General features: G+C 35.9%; 1 protein-coding gene across 1 annotated transcript; it reads right to left on the bottom strand.

Moving 5' to 3' along the window:
• Positions 1-16,318: 16,318 nt before the first annotated feature.
• On the bottom strand, positions 16,319-17,715 carry LOC100020515 (protein FAM118A-like). Its single transcript, XM_056818615.1, is given in 2 exon segments — positions 16,319-17,463; positions 17,466-17,715. Coding segments are annotated over 2 exon segments (1,119 nt in total). The 5' UTR covers positions 17,692-17,715; the 3' UTR covers positions 16,319-16,570.
• Between the last annotated feature and the right edge of the window lie 274 nt (positions 17,716-17,989).

Raw genomic sequence — 17,989 nt, 5'->3', positions numbered from 1 at the left:
CTTCAGTCTCATCTAAAGGATGTTATTGGAGAACCTGAAAAAAAAAACACTTGGAATGATGCATAAAAATTATAAGCAATTTATTCAAAATTGCAAGGTCAATGATATTTAGCTGTAAGGAATCATAGTTTTTGTCTGGTCCAGAAGCAAAGTCACACTGTAAAGAATAAAGGAACTGATGTTTGTGTTAGAGAACCTAGGTTCACATCATGTCTTTACTTCATACTACCTTTGCAACTTAAATCCACAGTTTAATGAGCTCCAAAATGAGGCCAGAGGACCTGATGATCTCTAAAGTCTCTTGCTTACATTGATCTTATCAGCCTGTGAGCATTAGACTTAGAGTTTGCATGATCTGGGTTCAATTGCTAACTGGTTGAATTTCTATGAGTAACTTCAGTTAATCTCAATGAGCTTCAACTTCTTCATTGGTTTATGTTTATTCATCCTATGAGAGATGATATGGTGTAATGAACAAAGAGCCATTTAGGGAATCAGGAAGGTCTGGATTCAAGTCCTGCCTTTGGCATTCTATCTGTTTGACCACAGGAAAGTTACTTAATCTCCCTGCACCTGAGGTAATTCTCTAGGTTGATAAATATAGCAATCAAATCAATGCTGCCATCAAATCTGATGAGTTTATGTCAGTAAATTATACTGCAGATCAACTCACCATTCATGTAACTCTCCAGACCAAAATTCTCTTCTGGGGCCACTATAACCTCATCTCTGCTCTTTTCCCTTTTAGAATGTAAGCTCCTTGAAGACAAAGCCTGTTTCATTTTTCAGTATGTATTCTTAGCACTTAGCAAGGTGCCTGAAATATAATAGTAAGAACTTAATAAATAAATGTTTGTTTTATTCATTCATTGGTTCAGTAGACTCTTGGTATCAGGCATTTATGCCAAAAACAAACAAGCAAACAAACAAACAAAACAAAGAATAAAGGGGAAAAATTATCAGCGAAAGATATTTAAAGGCAATTGATTAAACAGGCAAAACATTTCAAACAGCTCTTCTACAAGAGAGCACAGGTGAAGTGTCTCCTAAGGTGGTACCAGGAATTTCTATACTGCTAATAGACTGAAAAGTGGCAAGTATGCAAGTGTATTTAAACTGGCAACAGAAGAAGGGGCACGTTCTCTCATCAACCTTTACACTTTGCTTAAAAAAGGAAAGTTTCCAAGCTTATACACAGTAATTAGGAATCTCTGGTTATGTTTACATGGTTAGCAAGTATAAAATATGGTGACCTGCTGGGGATATGCAAACAGCTAAGTTATGATGATAGATCTCCGGGAGAGTGCCTATAAGTTCCCCAGATTTCTGCTGGGAATACTTCAAAAGTAAAGAATGTCGTTTTGCCCTTGGGAGTTATAACACCTCTTTGACTTAATCAGCTTCCCTTTTGTGCTCTGGGAGGAATTTCTTTAGTTTTACACATCAAGAGAAAGCCATAATATTACTGGTGCATGCAAGTAAGGAAGAAAATCATTCTGTGCCTCTTGGGAACCATTTGGTGAATGAAACAAGTAATTCCACAGCAAAATCTGATTTGTGAACAATCTAAAAAAGGAGATCCCAAATTCCAGAAAAAAGAAGGCCGTCATTTAACCTATGTGAGAAACGACTTTCACAGAAGTGAAGGACTGCCCACAAACATTTCTAGTCAATTTTAATCTCTTTGATTCAGATCTTGGAAAGTAGGCTTGCTTTGCCTTTGATATTTGCCCAGGAAACTTCTCTCTCTTGTTAAATGCTATAAGGACCCCTCAGAAGAAGGCTATCATCACCAAAAATGGTTGAGAATGATTTTGTAAGAAATTTAGTGAAACATTTGAGGAAATACAAATGTATTCATTTAACTTGCAGTCACACATTGTCCTAGCAAATCACTAGTTTTTTCTTTGAACAGATGAAGGATGTGAGTCAAGATCCATTATTTTATTCATTAACATTTGAACAGAGCTATCATTTACTTGATATTTACTGTGTATCTCAAGGAAATAAAGTCAAGGAATGAGTAATGTTTTATTATCACCAAAGCCTACTCAAAAGCAAATAATATTCTGAGTCATGGACTAAAAGTCTTACAAAGTCCAGGTGAAGGAAGGGAAAATGAAAGGGGGAGACTAGTTTTACAGAAACTTTTCATTCAAAGAGGAAACAGAAACATAGTCAAAAGGAAAATGGTACCAATGAATGCAACAAAGTATTCCTTTTCTGTTCAACAATGAATCAGTCAACAGGTAACTTGGATCCATCTTTCCATCAATATTGCAGTGATGAATTTGAAGTTCTGAAGTGGTGAATAGCTCTTTTCCTCTTAGAGTGAGCTGTGGACAATTTCTAGAGGACAAATTTGCAAATATTTAATTTATAAATTTATTGTTTGGAAATAAAGATTCATTTTTCCATATTAAAAAATAAAACAATATATTGTGGTCATAAAATTATTAGGTTCCTAAAATTAGCCCACAAAATTGTTATGTATAAGAAGGAAAATGGTGAAAAAAGAAGAATATAGAAGGATAGAGAAAAGAAGGAGGAAAGTGGAAAAGTAGGAGAGAGAGGAGGAGGATGGAGGAGGAGGAGAAGAAGAAGAAGAAGAAGAAGAAGAAGAAGAAGAAGAAGAAGAAGAAGAAGAAGAAGAAGAAGAAGAAGAAGAAGAAGAAGAAGAAGAAGAAGAAGAAGAAGAAGAAGAAGAAGAAGAAGAAGAAGAAGAAGAAGAAGAAGAAGAAGAAGAAGAAGAAGAAGAAGAAGAAGAAGAAGAAGAAGAAGAAGAAGAAGAAGAAAGAGGAGGAGGAGGAGGAGGAAGAGGAAGAGGAAGAGGAAGAGAGAGGGAGGGAGGGAAGGAAAAGGAGGAGGAGGAGGAATAGCAGCAGCACCAAGGCAAGGACAGAATGGCATAAGGAATAATAGGTAGATACTTGCAGGTAAGAAGACTTGAATTTAAGTCCTATCTTTGTTACGTAATGACTGTAGAATATAGTTAATTCTAATATCTTAGTGCCTCTCCCAGGCAACCTTCTATAATGTAATTATAAAGAGATAATGATTAATATAAGTACACAGAGATTCCACATCAAGAACCTACAATACTAAAGAAATAATACGTCTGGGGTGATAAAAGCAACAACAAAAATGATCCTCAGATGCAGGGCACTTTACACTAAACCTGGGAAAGTTTTATACTCTCATTTTAGAGATGAAGAAACTGAGAATTTTAACATAATATTGTGAAGTTATCAATAGTCGGTTAGTCAATGAAGAAGGCAATCATCTGGTACAGGAGGCAGGGGAGAAAATGGTCATTTTTAATCAACTTTTTTCTAGTTTTCAGGAAATGTGATACAATAGAAAGAGCATTAGATTTGGAGTAAAAGTCACTTAACACCCATGTAACCCAAGTGAAATTGGAACTAGCTCATGCAAGCTCAAGAGGACAGATTGTTAAATTTTCAGTCTGAGCACTTACACCTTCACGTTGGTAAACACTACAAATAAGGTCTGATTTATTGCTTTATTGATTATCTAGATAAAAGAAAGTGAAGGAGAAAATGTTAATAATACAGATTAAACTTAAAAATGTGTAGTTGCACATTCTCTCCTCAGAAGTCCTTAAACATTTATCAGCATGCTCCTGTATGGAAACCTGGAAAGATCACTTACCCTCTTACTCACTTACCCACTTACCTCAATTTCCTTATTTGCAAATAAATATTTTGATTTGATGAACTCAAATCTTACCCAAATTATAAATTTTGATTCTTTTAGCAGAACAGAATTTCAAAATAAGGGACAATTTGTCTTTGGCCTTCTCTTATATATATGACTTGTGATGACTTTTTTCATATTTTGATGTCCATCTCTCTAGATTCCTAGGATTCCACTACCAATAGCAGTTTCTGAATGAAAGATATTGTCTACACAGTTCTATCTTTACTCCAAAAGAGCTCCATTCTCCAAAATTATCTACTTCATTCCATCCAAGGGACAGAAGAAACCATCCATTTCCAGTGTATCTTCTGTTGGCTAAGTGCCAAATGGAAAATTATTTGTTCAAATTAATTCATAATAATTGTTAGAATAACTGACAATATAAAGTCTTTTAACACTTTCTCTTCCTAGGATTTATATTTTGAAAGGAAAACTGTTATTAACAAAAAAAAATACCTACACTTTCATGTAGTGTGATAAAGTAAAAACTCAGGCCACATGGGAAAGAAAGACATTTTGGATTATGTCACTGAAAAATCTTCAGGGACTCCATATATACTTATGGAATTAATTCAAAACTCATTTGTTTTTCATCCAAGACCCTTTCCAATTTGTCAGCACTTCATCCTGTTAGCCTTAACTTGTATAACTCTATTCTACTTGTGCTATGCTCCAGAGTTTACCTTTACTCACATTGTTTCTTATTATTGATAATTGGTGATTCTCACTCTTTGCTGGTTTTATTTTTGTTTCTTTTTTGTTTGTTTATCAATCTAACCTTTATATGTTATGACTTCTATTATTCCTACTTAGACTCTCTTGGTCAATAATGACTTTTTCCTCATTGAACCTTATAAACTATTTCCTTTTGTACCTTTTATTTGATACTATGTATTATTTTATAATATATTCTACATGTATATCTATATAGATAAGTAGATATATACACACATACACTATATACATATATATGTATATATATATACATTTATATATATATATATACATTTATATATATATATATATATATATATATAATTGTCTTATCCACCACTAGAAAAGAAGGTCAGATTTGAGTCATCTACAATTTGTGTCTTCCCCTTTGGCTAGCACAATTTCCCCCACTTCAACACTTCAATGTTTTCTCATCCAAGAAAATCCTGTAAAGTAATGTTCTATTATCTTATTAATGTCATCTCATAGTATATAACACAGGATCAAAGATTTAGACTTGGAAGGAAATTGAAAGGTTGTCCCTGCCAATGCCATAATCTTACAGGTGAAAAAACTGAGGCCCTGAGAAATGAAATGACTTACCAGTGATTGAGGATGTAAGTGGGAGAGGGAGAATTTGAATCCAGGCCCTCTGATTCCAAATATAGTATTTTTTTCCCAGAGCATCATGCTCCCTGCCATATGAATATTCCCTGCAATGATAATCTCAGTCTATAAAGAGGATTTTGGATTATAAAGACAAGATAAGAGCATTTTTAAAGTGCACTATTTAAAATGGAAAAATGATGTGGTATAAATAAAATAACACCATATCAACAAGCAATAGACCTGAATTATATTTTCCTATCTACCTGGGAAAGTCACTTACTTCCTTTGGTCCTTGGCTACCTCATTTACACAATATAATGCTTCATGTTTTTGAGGGCCAGGGCCTGAACTGGATCATCTTTATCCTTTCTGCTTACAACTTATGATTTTGTGATCCATCTTTGAAATATAAAGGGCCAGGGAGTCAGAGATGTCACTAGAGCATTATCCTCACAAGGCACAAAAACTATTTCTATAATTCTGAATCAACTAAAATATGTAGTCAGCTTCACTTGGGGCTTTAATCCAAATCTTAAAAACAATTACTAGTATGATCAGCTGTCATATTATCAGCAATACAATGATCCAGGACATTTCTAAGGGGTGTATGACAAAGAATGCTATCCACCTCCAAAGACAGAATCCAGATGAAAGCATATGATTTTTCAAATGTTTATTTGGGTTTATCTTTTGTTGTTTTGTTTTTGTAAGGTTACTCACAAAAATGAACAATATGAAAATAAGTGTTCCATAATAATCTATTTATAACCCAGATCAAATGGGCTGCCAGCATTGGGAGAGGAAAGGAAAGGAAGGAAGGGAGGGAGATAAGTTCAATCCTATAACTTAGGAATCTTGTGTCAAAATTTATTAGATATAATTGGTAGAAAAAAATCTATAGTAGTTAAAATAAGTTGAAAAAAATTACTAGTGGAAGTGAGGTAGCACAATGAAGATAGAACACCAGGCTGGAAGCTGGGAGGACCTAAGTTCAAATCTGGCCTCAGACACTTCCTAGCTGTGTGATCCTGGGCAGGTCACTTAAACATATTTGTTTAAGTCTTGCCCTTCTGTCTTAGAGTTATTATTATCACAGAATCTATGAGATGACCTCTCTCTTTCATGTTTCTCTCTCTACCACTCTCTCTGTCTCTGTCTGTCTCTCTAGATATGATAAATAGAAGACCCACACCTACCCAAGATGATACACAGCAAAAGTCAGAGTGCCCTGAAACCAATATGGTAGCTGTAAAGTCCTGGGAAAATGATGAAATACTGTTAAAAACGGATACTGATTGGCTTGGAACTATGATAAGGACTCCTCCCAAGGGTTAAAGAAATGCAGGGCACAGGAGGGTTCAATTAAAAATCATTAAAATCATTATGATGATCAATTTGATAAAGAGGAGAGAAGATAAAAAACTAAAGAACTTTTTGAGGTAATTGAAAAATGTTCATTTTATACAAACTCAAGAAATTATAATTAATAATAAACAAAATTGATATTTTAAATGATTTTGATTCAGTAGGAGAATGATTGGACAATTGTGTTGTATTAATGCAATGAAATACCATTCTATTGTAAGAAATGAAGAAATTGATTATTTCCAAGAGAAATAGAAATACTTGTACAAAGTGATACAGAGTTGGAAGCAAGCAGAATTAGAAAAGCAGTTTGTAATATAACATCAATATGTCAAACATAAACCCATCAAGGAGAAGGCTTTGACTAAATATTGACATTCTGAAATCAAACTTCCATTAGAAGAATATATGTCTATATAAAACAGTTAATATATATGTAATACCAGATTATGTACACAAATTTGGAATTGTAAGAGGGATCATGATAGATTTACAAACTATCCTAATAAAAATTACATAATATTGAATATATAGATCCTGAAACATATCAAGCTATTCCTAGGATACAGAAAAACAACTGGTAGATATTTCATGGGAATATAATGTAGAGGTTAAAAACTTACAGAAATAATTTTGGAAGAAACAGATTTCACTTCAATAAGTAATGGTAAATGCTATTAACAAGTACAGACCATTTAGCTTATCCAGTATCACTTATTTTTGAATGGAGCTTATGAAATGGTTTAAGATTCAAAAGTGGAATCAAAAGTTGTCCTTGAAGAAGTGCATGAACTTAGCCAACATGTTAACCAAGAAACACTATATAGATGGCTGAGTCATGTGACTATGTTTATGAAAAAGAAAAGTTTATGAAGTTAAGACAAGACTCAGTCATCAAAACCAGAAATGACAGAAGACATCATAAAGGAACCTCAAATTAGGAGTTCATTAAGATTTTTCAGTGAAATGATAGAAAACTGAACATCATTTAATCTGCAAGTAATTTATCATCTCTCAAATACTTAGTAAGATTTCATCTGATAGATAGAATTATTCTATATGGAATCCTCTAACTTTCAAGGACCAATAGATAATGAATCTCTCTACTACAAAGATGCACTTCAAAGTATCTTCAAGAACTAAATGAAAGAACTATACAGGAACTGGAGTATTATTAAAGATCCAAGATTGCCCACAATTGCTTTGACATAACATTGACTCAGAAAAGTCTGACTGACTTGCTCACAGTCATGTATTTAATAAGAGCTATTGTTCACATATTTAGCCATGTCTGACTCTTCATGACTTCATGGACCATAGCTCTCTTGGCAAGGATATATGAGAATTTTTTCCATTTCCTTCTCAAGTGGCTCTAGTGAATCCTTTTGTCAGGCAATCAGAGGTTAAATGACTTGCCCAAGATCACACAGCTAAGCAGTATCTGAGACTAGATTTGAAATCAAGTCTTCCTTTCTCCTGGCCCAGTGCTCTTAACCACGGAGTCACACCTGCTTCTAATAAAAAAGAACAGGCCATTGAAATATAGGTCTTTTGAGACCAAGACTACACTTTCCACTGTACAACACCACCAAATACATGAACATATCTGCCTTGTGAGAATTTTATTCACCAAGAGAATCTGAAATAAATCCTAAATAATAGGTGTGACCAAAAATAATTTTTTTATAAATTTGGTTCAGCTAAATTTGATTCAATTAATGATCATTTATTAAGTTTCTATTTTGTAGCAAGGACTGAGCTAGGTGCCCTGGCAAAGAGTTAAAAACAAAAGCCTTCAAGGAGCTTGTATCCTAATGGAGAAAAACAGATACTCAGAAAAGTAAATACAAAATACATACCAAATAATTCAAAACTAATTTGATCGAACAGTAAAGTCATTACTTTAAAACTAATATCTGTTGTCTTCAAAGAAAAATCAATTTCCAAACCTGAACTCCTTTTTGTTTTCATTTTTCCTGAAATACAATTGTTTCCTACTTCTCTAAGTGATAGTAGGGTTTTTACAACAGCAAGATTTATCACATTCAAGAAAATCAAAATTATAGTCTATAATATGTAACTTGAACATCTCAGCATATTAAAACTGTAGTCTTTGCTTTTGCATGTTTTGTGAAATTTCTTCAGTCATTTTGAGGGACTGTTACACACCTTCCAATCTTCGTGTAATTAAGGCAGTAGTTTTGTTGTCATCCTGTCACAACTCATAGAAAAATTGTGAAAACTCAAGAAAATAGCAGCTAGGAAGTTGGTATTAGACCGATTGATCTGAGTAATTTTGTGTTGCATTTGAGTCACTACACTGTATGTTAGAGGAGTCACTGAATCCTTGCCCTTAAGGGCAAGTATTTTTGCTGCTTCCAGTACCTGTGAATTCATTAGTAAAGGTTTGCTCTTCTCCAGCTCAGACTGCAGAATCTCTTCATATTAGCAGATGGTCCTCACGAACACTTTGGCTAAAAAATTAATTGCCTTTGGCCAGCATTGTGATATATTTCTCCAAGGTTAGCCAGGCCAGTCCCAACAGACAAACCGTCTGCCACCAGGTCCACACTCAAAATCATGATAGCCTGGTACAAGATGTTACATCGCGGGCTCTGATGACATAGCCTTAGAGAACCCTAGTTGGATTTCATGCTACCATAGGACAATAAGATTTTATTTGAAAGCCCCATACAATTTTTAGCATTTTCATGAAATGTATATTTTTTCTTCTAATCAGCTGAACATTTCTTCAATATTACTGGATATCCTAAAGGGGTTTCTTAAGTCATGTGTTAGTTATCAAATCACTGAGTGACTCAGTACAATTCTAACACTCTAGTGGTTTGAAAATCCAGCAATACTGGACAATTTCAGGTATAAAACTGCTATATTTTAATCTTTGCTTTTTCTGTATCCCTCATGCACTCCTAAAGTATATATTTTAATAAATTTTATTATAATCATCCTGGTTATTCACCCATTTTTCAATCTGGTGAGCTCACAAGTATTTCATATCACTGAAAAATACACACTGAAAGTTAAAAAGCTTAAAGCATCTGTGATCTGTTTGTCAGTGCAAATGACCCCTCCAGTATGTCACACCACAACATCACAGATTGTCTTTGACTACTGCTGAGGTCTAAGAATTAATTACCTTATCACCAATCTATTTTCCTTCCAGTAGAAAATAAGTTTTTTGAGGACAGGAAAAATTTCATTTTCATCTTTGTATCTCCAGTGCAATGAAATAATATACACTTGAATGAATTGTGATATTTGGCAAAATCAGTGGAACTCTAGGTAGTATATTGTATATTATAAGATTTAAATTAATATCCAATACTGCAAGTATTATATTTTATAAAGTTTATTAATAATCACTTGAAGTAAAGGAATAAAAAAGTAATTATTTAACAAAATATAAGGTCATGTGAGTAGATTCTCCTGCCACTCACCTCACACCACCTCCACCAAAGGGGATCACAGGAAGAGACAAAATTTGTATCCTGCCTACATCAGCACATAATAAGAGAAGCAAAGTGGGGTGCTGAGAATTGTAGTTCTCAGGTTCTGATTCCAATTACACAATCCCTCCTGTGATTCCCATAGAAAATGAGCGTGTAAAAATCTGCCATATGTATATATATATATATGCCTATTTTCCCCATGGAATCAGTACACAACCAATGTGCATCTCTAAAGATCTTCAACTAGAGATACATACAATATTGAATTTTCAAAAGGAAAATTGCAATAATTTGAGGATAACGGAAATTAAAAAAAAAAGAGAACACAACTCATGATTGCTAGGCCCATAGGCAAAAATCCAATTAGGGCGCAGTCCCCTATGCCATAAGAGTGTATACTTAAAAAAAAAAAAAGGTCCACACCCCCACAGTTCAATTTCACTACATCCCAAAGTTTATTATGGATCTTTTGGTGCAGTGTGTAGTGCCTTCTCCAAACAGTTCACTTTCTTAATTAGGGGAGTTAGCAAGTTTCTTATCCTAAAATCACTCTCAAATTAGAAAATTTATAAATACAGAATTATATTCCAATTATATACTGTCATAAAACAAAAGGATGGAGGATGAAAGAAAAAGTAATAGATGAAAGGATTGAAACTCTGTATATGAAACAACTTAGGTCAGTCTTCAGATAACAGATACTGCATACATATTGGGTAGAAGTAAACATATAACTAGCATATAATATCTAATTTGCTGAATTCCCTCTAAGAGATTTAAAAATGCTTACACTTTTATAAGGTTTGATATATGGTAGTTCCTTGATATTATTACTAATGTAATGATCGTACCATATTTACATAGATGAAAGATAATTAGATCTTATTAACATTTTTACTGATGGCTCAGGAAAAAAGAGTCTTTCAGTGACATTATAAAGAATATAACTGGTAATATTATAATGATTGAATGAATTATTTTAAAAATCATAGTTTATTATGTACTATAGGAATGTTCATATTCATTGTATGATAAATTTTAAGCATTAACTTATAATAATGAAAAAATAGATTTTAGCATTGTACTAGAAAAATATTCAGAGTTTTACCATGAATTAATAGCATTATGCACCAGAAAGAGAGATGAATTTGGAATCATCAGATGGGTCCCTAATTTGGTTCTGCCACTTAATTCTAGTATAACCTTAAAGGTCACTTCAGTTTCTTAGGTCTCAGTTGCTCCATGCTGAAAATAAGAGATTTTAGACTTGATAAACTCTGAAGTCCCTTCTAATTCTAAAACCATAATTCTTCATTAATTATATTAAGTATATTAAAAATATCTAAATAAATGCTCAGTATATCTATATGTATACATATGTACATATATAAAACATGTCTACACATACTAATGCTCTATCATGTGAAGTGATGATTTGGATGTACACTGTGTTTGTACATTGGGAAGCATTAATACCAATTATAGCTAGGTGGCACAATGGTCAGAGCTAAAGACCAAGATTCAGAAGGATTCTAGAATCAGAATTAAATCTGGCTTCAGACACTTCCTAGATATGTGACCCTGGGCATGATATTTGACCTCTGTCTCAGTTTCCTCAACTGGTAAAATGAAGATAGTAAGAGCACCTACCTCCCAGTACTGTTATAATTATCAAATGAGATATTAAAAAACTACTTGGCAGATAGGTGCTTAATCGATTCATGGTTCCTATCCCCCCTTCCTTTCCCCTTTCATCCCTACTATAAAAAGTTCACTGGAACTCAACTCCTCCATCCTTCCTCAGTCACATTAAAAAAGGGTAAAAAAAACAGAAAATCTATTGCCTTCTGATTGGGAACCCAGACTATAATAAATCTCTTAGAGTTGGTAGAGACAGTACTGGAAATATTTTCCCCCTTTCTTCTATCTCACAAAATGAACTATCTGGCATGACTGTAGAAGGAAAGAAGGAATGGAGTTATTGGTTTAGGTAGCATAATGTGGCTATGTCTGGAAAGGAAGGAACTGATGGGTAGAAGTAGTAATGGAAAGCAGCAGCTAAGTCACCAATTAAGTCATCTGAACACTATTCACACATATTGAAATATCTTAGCTACATCTCAGTATTTGTGATCTCTGCAGAGGCAGAATTGAGTAGTGATAGAGTATTGGCTCTGGAGTCAAGAAGGTCTAGGTTCAAATTCTGTCTCAAAAGGTTATTACCAGTATGACTCCAGGCAAGCCACTTAATTCCTTTGTGCTTCCTTTCCCTCATCTGTAGAAATGAAGTGATTGGATTCAGTGGCCTCTAAGATTTTTTAGAGCTTTAAATCCATGATCCTATAACTTTAAACAAAAATAAATTCTTTATTTGGTTGTCAGACTTCTAATAATAGGCATCTCCAAATTTATGTTGGTCTTCAGGAAAAATAACAACAAAAAGAAACACAAATAATACAGTATATCTATCCATCATTAGGACAGTATTTAACTTGGTCAGATTTGGCAGAGCTTGCATTCCATTGGAATATCCTTGGTATTTCTTCATATTACCAGGAAGAATAAGAGCAATTTCATTGTAGGAGTAAGTAATTTTCTACCTGCAATATTTTTTTTCTTCAAGAGTATTTTATATGTAATTGCCTGCACCCACAAATTAATATATTTATGGGTGGACACCTGAGAAGCAAAGTTAGAAACCCAGGGAAAATGGGTGAAGGAGAGGGGAAAGGAGAGAGAGAGAGAGAGAGAGAGAGAGAGAGAGAGAGAGAGAGAGAGAGAGAGAGAGAGAGAGAGAGAGAGAGAGAGAGAGAGAGAGAGAACATAATGAAGGAAGAAAGACTCAGAGACAAAGAGGTCAACAACATGGACTCCAGCATGGCTGTTCCTCTGATGGTGGAAAAGAGAGAGAGCTACATGTATCTCCAATCTTTTATTGGAGAATCAAGGAATGGGGAATGGGAGGTAGCTAATGAACATGTGACATAGCATAAGATTTAACATTGGCTCAATTGACAACCACAAGATCAAAGAGGAGGAGGTTAATCAAAACATGAGACCTGGTAGGGAATCTGGTCTGTCAAGGTAGGAGCTAGTACCCTGTGGCAGTTAATGTCCTACCCAGGAATTCTCCTGACCTTTGGACTGCAGGATTGGAGAGTGGTCAGAATTAATAGAGTACCAATTAAATACAATGATCAAGAAATAATGTGACCATGAGTCTGGTACATGAGCACATAGTTTGCAATATTAGTACATCAATAATATTTTCAAGGTTAGAATATACCTGGAATGCCACAATATAATTCCCAAAGGAATAAAAGAGAGGGGAGAAAGGACCTACTTGTGCCAAAATGTTTATAGCAGCTCTTTTCATGGTAGAAAAGATCTGGAACATGAAGGGATGTCTATCAATTCCAGAATGGCTAAACAAGACACGGTCTATGATTGTAATGGTATACTACTGAGTTATAAGAAGTGACAAACAAGACAATCCCAAAATAACCTGAAAAGACTTACATGAAGTGAAACAAACTGAGGTGAGAAGAACCAGAAGAACCTTATATATGGTAAGAGTAATAATGTATGATGATCAACTAATGACTTAACTAGTATTAGAAATGGTAGGATCCAAGATAACTCCAAGGGACTCATGATGGGAAATGCCATCTATTGCCAAAGAAGGAGCTGATGGAGACTGAATATAGATTGAAACATATCATTTTTCACTTTATTTTCTCCATGCATTTTTCTTTAGTGTAAGCAATATGTGTCTTCTTTCACAGCGAGATGAACATGGAAATATGTAGTGGTAGTCTCTTGGTGACTGAGAATGACAATTGGAAGTATATATTATAGGATAATATATGTATAACACATTACCTGCTGTCTTGGGGAGAGATGGAGGGATAGAAGGAAGAGAGAGGACATGAATCACAAATTAAAATTTTATCAACATGTAATCTGGAAAAATAAGAAATAATTAAAATAAGGCTATTGCATGATGACTTGCACATAGGAGATAATTAATAACTACTTGTTGCCTGATGTATTGATTCATACTCTCTATGATCTTTATCTTGCCAATCTCTTGCAGCATTACAAAATTAGATTTGGAAAGGACTTCAGTGGCCATCTATTATGATCCATACCCACTCCCACCACCAAATCCCTATTACCCTATAGCCTTCCATGTATTTATTCTGCTAGAAAGTTTCCAATGAAGGACAATCTACCATACCATTTGGTTCCAATTATGAGAAAGCTAAAAATGAAGCCTGAATTTGCCTGTTTTATAACTCCTCTCTGTCTCCCTCTATCCCATTACTTCCAAGTCTTTCCTCCCATTCCAAACATAACAAATCTTATTTCTATTCCATGCAATGCATTTTCAGATGCTTGCAGATAATAATCTACTTTTTCTTCTTCCCTGAGTACTTTTCCAGGTTAAACAGTCAATCCTTTCATTCTATCCTTATATGACAGAAGCTTAAACTCTTTCAACTTCCTTATTTCCTTCATCTGGAAACTCTCTAGATTAACAATACCCTTCATAAAATGTAGTGCCCATAGAGGAACACAATTTTTCTGATAGGGTTCAACCAGTACTAGGTATTACAACCTTGAAGTTGGGTGTCTCTTAATGTAGTCCAAATCCATAAGAACTTTTCTGGCTGTTATACTACACCACTGACTCTGTAGCCCATCTATTTTTTCCCCTTCTAGTAGAATATAAGGTTCTTGAGAGACATGACAATTTCCTTTTTGTTTTTGAATCCCTAGGATTTAGTGTAAAGTCAGAACTAGTAGAACTTAAAGAATGCTCAGCAAATGAGTGAATAAATAAAGACAGGCATGAAAGTCATATGTAGTGAAATCAGCAGAACTATGATTATTTACATACTGAATGCCACTATATTAAAAGGTAGGTGTCAGAGTAGATAGAATGCCGGGCTTGAAGACAAGAAGACATCTCCCAGAGTTCAAATTTGACCTCAGCTACTTACTAGCTGTGTGACCCCAGGCAACTCACTTAACCTTGTTTGCCTCAGTTTCCTCATTTATAAAATGAACTAGAGAGGGAAATGGCAAACTACTTCAGTGTCTTTGTCCAGAAACCACCAAATAAAGTCATGAAGAGTCAGACATGAATGAAATGTTTAATACCAACAAAAGAAAAGAAAAATCAAAGGAAAAGAGGAAAGGAGAATAACTAAAGATGGGCAAGCTTCTAGCAAACTGAAAAGGGAACACTGTAGAAATTTTTTTTTATATTTCTTTTTATTTGGGAGGCAGAAATTATCTTTAATTTTTTTATATATAGCAGATTTTCCTTTTCTTTTTTGTTTGTATCCAGAAAACCTAAGGTCAGTGGCTACTGCATAGTAGTTGGTGCTTAATAAATAGTATATGTGAAAAAATGGATTGAGGAAACAAAGCTATAAGAGAGAAGACATTTACATGACCTTTAGTAAAAAATAATTATGCTATGAAACCTTAATTTGTTAGAAAAAATAAGGCCATATGATTTTAATTTTTTAAAAAAAGCATATGTCTTCTTTTGCCTTCAGTGTATCCATATAGAAACACATGCTCTGCTATTATGTACAGAGTAACCTTCTGGGGAACTCTTAGGTGAATACCTACTTGGAAGCAAAGAGTTGGTAAAGATGATCACAAGATGCTTCCAATCTTTTAAAATTCTCTGTGGGACAGTTGTGGCTTGGTTCAGATGAGTTTATTCTGAGCTGCCATTCCTGGGTCTGCTGGAGGCAAAAAAAAGTCCCTTCCCAACTTCAAAGAGAGAGCTGAGCCCAGAAATAATGCATTGGGCAACAGGAATGGGATAGTAAAGAGGAGAGTAGAAGGTATAAGTTGAGTTTCAGTGAAACCTTTCATTTCATCTCATGCGTATTTTTGTATTCAGTTGCACAAACTGCATCTTTATTTTTTAAATTTGTATTCTTTTTTATTTTTCTCTGAATTCTATAGTAATGTGTCACTGTCATAATCACCTGTTATCACTCATATTTTCTTCTTTCTCCTCTTCTGCTTTCTTGATCATTTATCACTAAAACAAAGACAAATTCCTCCTCCCTCTCTTTTTCCTTTCACTTTCTCATTCTTCAGCACTGCTTCTGCCTTGAGGTTCCTCTCTTCTATTCCTTTGAAGCTATAGCTCCCAGAAACTTGCACAGTCATTTGTATCTGCCTGAAATAGTTTCTCATATAACATTGATACCTACCTGCTTGCAGTCTAAAGGTGCCACAAAAAGGTAGTTTGCATTGGATGAGAGGGCAGTGAGTTATTCTGGAGAAAGACTACTAAATGTTCTGCAAGATTGGAAGTTAATAAATTGTCTTAATTCTATTCTTTATTAATTTTATCAGACTCTATAAAATTTCTCAGCCTGTAAACCTTTCTTTCTTTTTTTTTTGCCATCATTGGACTTTATCCCTGAGACAGTGGTCCTTCAGTTCTTTCCAGTTCTTACCTGAAAAGGTAAAAATGTTGATTGCTAGTAGTTAAGCGCACAGAGAGGTGGCCCCACCCGGGCCACACTCCTTGGGGCTCTCATAGGGTTGGCGGGGTAGGTGATGCCCTCCGGTGTCGGTGTCTTGAGTGTGGGTCCTGCACTGTGGCTACTTAGAGGTTGGTTTTCCAGGCACAGGTCTCTGGGAGTCTGGGGATCTCAGGACCCTCCAGAGTCATCTGGATCTGACTGGCGGATTCTCTTGGGAACATCAATGCTGTATTCTCCGAGCTTTCTCTTGGCACAGTCCTGGCAGGCATTCCCTAATAATGTTGTACTGTCCACTCGATCAGCATCTGGACTTCGTTGTTTGCAGATCTGGGTCGCAAGGTCCTGCACATACTCTGGGAAGTAGTCGAAGCAGCCCCCATAGGAGACAACTTTGATGCCATGCAGAAGCATATCAGCCTGGTGCTTGAAGAAATGGTCCTCGTTCTCCTTGAGTACCACTATGAAATGCTCCAAGTCCACCTTGTCCTGGACCGAGTAAAGGAAGAGGGCCAGGAAGATCTGGTCTCTCAGCATTTCACCACATCCCACAAACAGAAAGGACTTGGTCCGGTACAGGTTCTGAAGAACTTCCCCTTGGGACCACCAACCAGGTGGTCCCTGCTGGTCCTGACAGCATACCATTACTTCTGGGTCCTGAGTCACATCTTTATATCCTGAAGGATCCAAAACCATCCCACAAGGCTCTGTGTATAAGCCATGAATGTGAAGAACTCCGTACTTCATGTGTCCTCTGGCCCACTGGAGAACCTTGGTTTTATCCTTCAGATCTAAAGATTCCATGGGCTTATTCTGTTGTTGGCCAAAGATCTCCAGAAGGTTGTCATAGTTGGTGGTAAGAACCATGGTCCCACGTTCCATTAGGGTAAGGATGGACTGCAGCACTGTGGGGTTCTGAATGTGCTGTTCTAAGTTGTCAAAGACTTCCATCAGGCAGTCCTGAAAGAAGTTGGGTTTGGTATCCCCCGTGCGAGGTGACATCTTTCGGATCAGGTCATGAGCAACTACAAGCAAGTCTCGGTCTTTCTTCACTTTCTTTTTAATTCTGCGACATCTTCTGGGTGCAGGACCTCTAGTTGTTCCGCTGCTTCAAGGACGGCTTCGATGCAGCTCTTCCAGGAGTTAAGGGCCTGGTTGCCAGGGGCCACAGCTGCACTGACGCCTGATCCAATGACCAGCAAGAGGTCATGGGGTTGCTTCCTTATTAGACTTTTTAAAAACTTCCTGGATTTGTGTTCACTTCTATTAGTTGTCTTTTCTGCTGAATCCATCTGTAAACCCCCCGCTGCAGGAGACAGCGGTGAGTATCTCTCTTCGGACTCTGAGGCTGAAGCTTCCTCCAGGAGACCCCAGAGATCAAGGCAGGCTTTTGCACCCAACAGTGGTGGCGGTCAGTCTCTAGGGGCGCCAGTCCGAGACAGGGGGGAGGGAGGGGGGAAAGCTGAGTCTACCCTTCCTCTGAGCGTTGCCCAGACTGAGGCCCACCGGTGCTTCCCAGGGCTTTCCTACCCCCTGCTCCTTCACTCCCATCCTACAGATGAGCACACCCGGACAGGCATCCCTCCAGGC

Source organism: Monodelphis domestica, chromosome 2 (genome assembly GCF_027887165.1).
Source record: "Monodelphis domestica isolate mMonDom1 chromosome 2, mMonDom1.pri, whole genome shotgun sequence".
In the NCBI taxonomy this organism is placed as follows: domain Eukaryota; kingdom Metazoa; phylum Chordata; class Mammalia; order Didelphimorphia; family Didelphidae; genus Monodelphis; species Monodelphis domestica.
The sequence above is the reverse complement of the archived record's forward strand: the minus strand, read 5'-3'. Positions and strand labels throughout refer to the sequence as shown.